General features: G+C 39.5%; 1 protein-coding gene across 1 annotated transcript; it reads right to left on the reverse strand.

Moving 5' to 3' along the window:
• Positions 1-1,431: 1,431 nt before the first annotated feature.
• On the reverse strand, positions 1,432-3,234 carry LOC127123245 (uncharacterized). Its single transcript, XM_051053481.1, has 3 exons — positions 2,516-3,234; positions 2,196-2,419; positions 1,432-2,075 (listed from the first exon to the last, which is right to left on the reverse strand). Exons 1-3 carry the CDS (start codon positions 3,232-3,234, stop codon positions 1,432-1,434), a joined length of 1,587 nt encoding a protein of 528 aa, XP_050909438.1.
• Between the last annotated feature and the right edge of the window lie 874 nt (positions 3,235-4,108).

Raw genomic sequence — 4,108 nt, forward strand, 5'->3', positions numbered from 1 at the left:
GACAACTGTTTACCCAGTTCGGTCACAAAGACACCTACGTCTGGGGCTACCAAGCCAGGGAGGAAATCCACTATAAGTAGTATTAATTCAGGACTTAAACCAACTGTTTAATCCTATCACTTAAGACCTACCCAATGCAATTTAAATCTAAACTAAGACCAGAGTTCCTACTCACTCCCCCTCAATCACAGCAGTGATTACAACCTTTAATAAGTTTAAAGTTAATGGTGAAGTTATACTTCAAACAACTCTTGATTGTGCTTAACAACTTTAATCAAGAAACACAACACTCATGCTTAAAAGCTTAGAGTGACACAACAATTACACCTCAATGAACACCCTAGTCCAATGCAATCATCTAGGTGATAATTGCTTGGCTCACAAGTAAAACCTAATACAAGACACAATAAAAGTACAGCAGTGAAATATGATGATATAATAAATTCTTCACGCTTCAAAACCCTGAGTTGCTGAAAGTAGGATTGCCATCCTTTTATAATGCAGCACTTGGGCCTTGTACTTGAATTTCCTGAAATTAAGGTTAAGCAAGTTAACCTAATTTCCACATATTAGGATGCTAACAAATAGGCTATATGTTAGGGCTCTTAAATTTAGCTCAGCTGTTAGTTTCCTGGATTTTAGCACAGCTGTTAGATTCCTGAAAAATAGCCTGAGATAAATACTGAATCATAACAAAAAAACTAACTAGCCTACACTTTAGCATATGCTGTCAGGAATGAATGTCATAACATTCAGTTTGACGTCAAAAACATAGGCCATATGCTAGGTCTCTTAAGTCTAGCTTTGCTGTTAGTTTCCTAAAATAGCAGCCTGAATTAAATACTGAACTATACCAGAAAAAACCAATTGGCCTATAATTCAGTATCTGCTGTCATGGATGAATGTCATAACATTCAGTTTGACATTCAGTAAATCTTGTATTAGCTAACCCTGCAGCATACTACTCAAGCATGTCATGACATCAGTCAAGACATCAGAGTACAGTTAGTGTTTTAACATAAAATGCAGCCAATCAAAAACATCTACAAACTCCCCCTTTGGCAAATTTTTGGCTAAAAACAACTTGTCATCACAACAGAGTTCACAGCAGCGGAAATCACACATCCAAGCAAGGAATCAAATTAGCTAATACTCTCATCACACATAGAAGTTAAACTTCAAATAGCAGCAGCACAAGTAGATAGCAAACAGCAACACACTCAGCACACGTAGAAGTTAAACTTCAAACAGCAACATAACCTCTTGTTGAGAGGACCTTCAACTTCACATAAATTTGTTCAAACAAATCTGTTGTCCTGGGGTACAGGTGTTACTCCCCCTTTTTGTCAAAAATGTTGCCAAAGCAACACTTAATATTACAGACCAACAAAAATAAAATTACACACAATTTTCTGAACCACAGGAAATGATCTAGTCATCTGACTCAGAGTCAGCATCATCATCCGTGCCATCATCAGGACTGGCATCTGCTTCTCCCTCTTCACCTTGTCTTTCAGCTCCTTCTGCAGCAGCAGCAGCTTCACCAAGCACATCACCTTCAGTCATCTCCAACTTGCTAATCAATTTTTCCAAATTGAGCTTCCTTGCCTCTAACTCCTTGCAAGTTTCTTTGAGCATTGCAATGACAGCAGCTTTACCTGGTTGATTGCTTACACGTGATGTCTGACCTGTTGCCATGGCAATGTCAAGAACATGGGTAGCTAGGAACAACTTATGATTGAAGGACAAATGGCTATCTCTTTTCTTCATAGAATCATTCTCTGTTAAGATGTTTGGAAATTGATTCAAAACAATACCACAGATGAAAGAAGGAAAGGCTATAGGCCCCTTCACACTGAAGCTTCCTGCATGCTTTAAAGTTTGATCAAAAATATAGGATCCATAGTCAAAATTGGCTTTGGTTCCAACAGCATATATGAACTTTCCAAGCATTACAGCAACTGTAGATTTATGATTGGTGGGCACCCAGTTAGCAGCTCCAATTTTGTGCAGCATTGCATACTTGACACTCAGTTTGCTGGCCACCAACTTACCATTGAGAGGCCACTTCCTGACTTGATTAGCAGTGATGACTTGATAGATTTTGTTGTCAGTCACCTCAAGCTCAGGTTGAGCTACATCAGGCCTTCCCAAATACATGTTGATCACTGAGGGAGAGAAATTTACACACTTGCCTCGCACATACACTTTTCTGAATTCCTTAGACTTTCCATCAACACATTCTTCAGACACATTGACAATAAATTCCTTTAGTAACATCTCATAGAAATTTGAGAACTGAGTCACAATCTTCATTAAACCAGCCTCTTGAATAAGGTCCATAATCTCCTTACATTCCAAGACATTCTGAGCCAATTCCCTTTCCAAATCCAACCTCTTCTGATAAACATATTTCCACCTGTTTACGCTTGAAGCAAAATGGAACGATATGTTGTCAATTGGTACCTCAGGGACACTAGCTGCAAGCTTGCTAGTGGTTGGCTTCTTCTTTGACAGAGTGTCAGGGACATCACATGGAACATCTGAGTCAGACTCAACAACAACAGACTTGGTCTTCTTTTTCTTGGGCACCCCTTTGCTCCAAGATTTTGTTGGACCATGAACTTTCCTCTTGAGGGAACTCTCGACTGCCACCTTTGGATTGGGAGAGGTTGGCACATCAATCTTCTTTCTGGGGGACCTTTGAGCCACTATTTTCTTTTCTCTCCTAGTCCTCACCATTTTGGCTATGCTAGGGACGACTGAGGACAACAACTCATTATCAGAAAATTCCTCCAGGTCTACTGTTTCAGCCTCACAGTTAGGGTTGTTACTGACATCATGAGTGACATGAACTTCCTCACCAGCCACATTATCCAAGGGTTTGTCAACATTTGACTCCTTATGAGCACTAGTTTGCTCAACATCATCAGAGATATTCTTTCCTAAAGACTCAATATTTTCTTGATAAACAACACTATCAGGTTTAATAGTGTTTAAGGGAATGGAAACCCCAAGGACTTTATGATTACCAGATAGTATTCCAGTCACCATAGTGGCAATGGAATCGTGAACATACCTGGAACCTTCTCTGGTTTGTTCATCAAGCGCGATTGCTGAGGAGAAGCCTGATACAGTTTCTTTAGGTCTTCTTGCATGTGAGGTATTCGCAGAGTCAGCAACAGGATCTTCTCTGTTAGGGTTGCATGGTTCAGAGCTAGAGGAATCAGACATGTTCTTGGAGGAAGATGAGTTAGATTGTTGAGACATGATGAATATCTTAGAGGAAAAATGAAAAGTTTCTTTGAGAGAATGCTTGCGTGAATGAAAGTTGAAACGATGGAAGAGGTAACACTTGTTGCAAGAGTAATAGCTATTATTTGTTGACCAATCAGACCATACTCTCAAATGTTTAATAATTTGAATTATTAAACAGTAAATACCTACCATCATTAGTTGCTATATTTCCTCAGAAGGACATATTCCCACTTTGCCCCTTAAATCTTCAAACTGAGTAGCATCCAATGTCATGACATTCTGAGTGACATTGTACTCAGTCTGCATCTGATTCATCCATACCAATTGGGAACAACTGCTACCAGAGGCTATGTACTCAGCTTCTGCAGTGGATAATGATACACAACTCTGTTTCTTCCTTTCACCTACACCATTTTGATGAGGAATAATATGTGAGGACAACTCATGACTTTCAATCTCCATAGGTCCCATTAAGTCCATGTGCAAAGGTTCTAGAGTTTTGGATGTTTTAGGATGTCCAAGCTTAGGATGTGACATCCTGGTTAGCTTGCCCACCTGACATTATCCACTTACTTTTCCTTCATCCATAATCATCTTTGGGATTCCTCTACCTGCTTCCTTGGATATGATCTTCTTCATTCCTCTTAAATGTAGATGTCCAAGTGTTTTATGCCCCAGTTTCACTTCCTTTTCTTCCTTGGCTAAGAAACACATTGGGGAGTAGTTTGAGACTACAGGTTCCCATAGATATCAGTTATCTTTGGATTTGGCTCCTCTCATAACTTCCTCATTTTCTCCATTCATCACAACACACTCTTCCTTAGTGAACTGTACATTGAAGCCTTGATCA

Source organism: Lathyrus oleraceus, chromosome 2 (assembly GCF_024323335.1).
Source record: "Lathyrus oleraceus cultivar Zhongwan6 chromosome 2, CAAS_Psat_ZW6_1.0, whole genome shotgun sequence".
Lineage (NCBI taxonomy): Eukaryota > Viridiplantae > Streptophyta > Magnoliopsida > Fabales > Fabaceae > Lathyrus > Lathyrus oleraceus.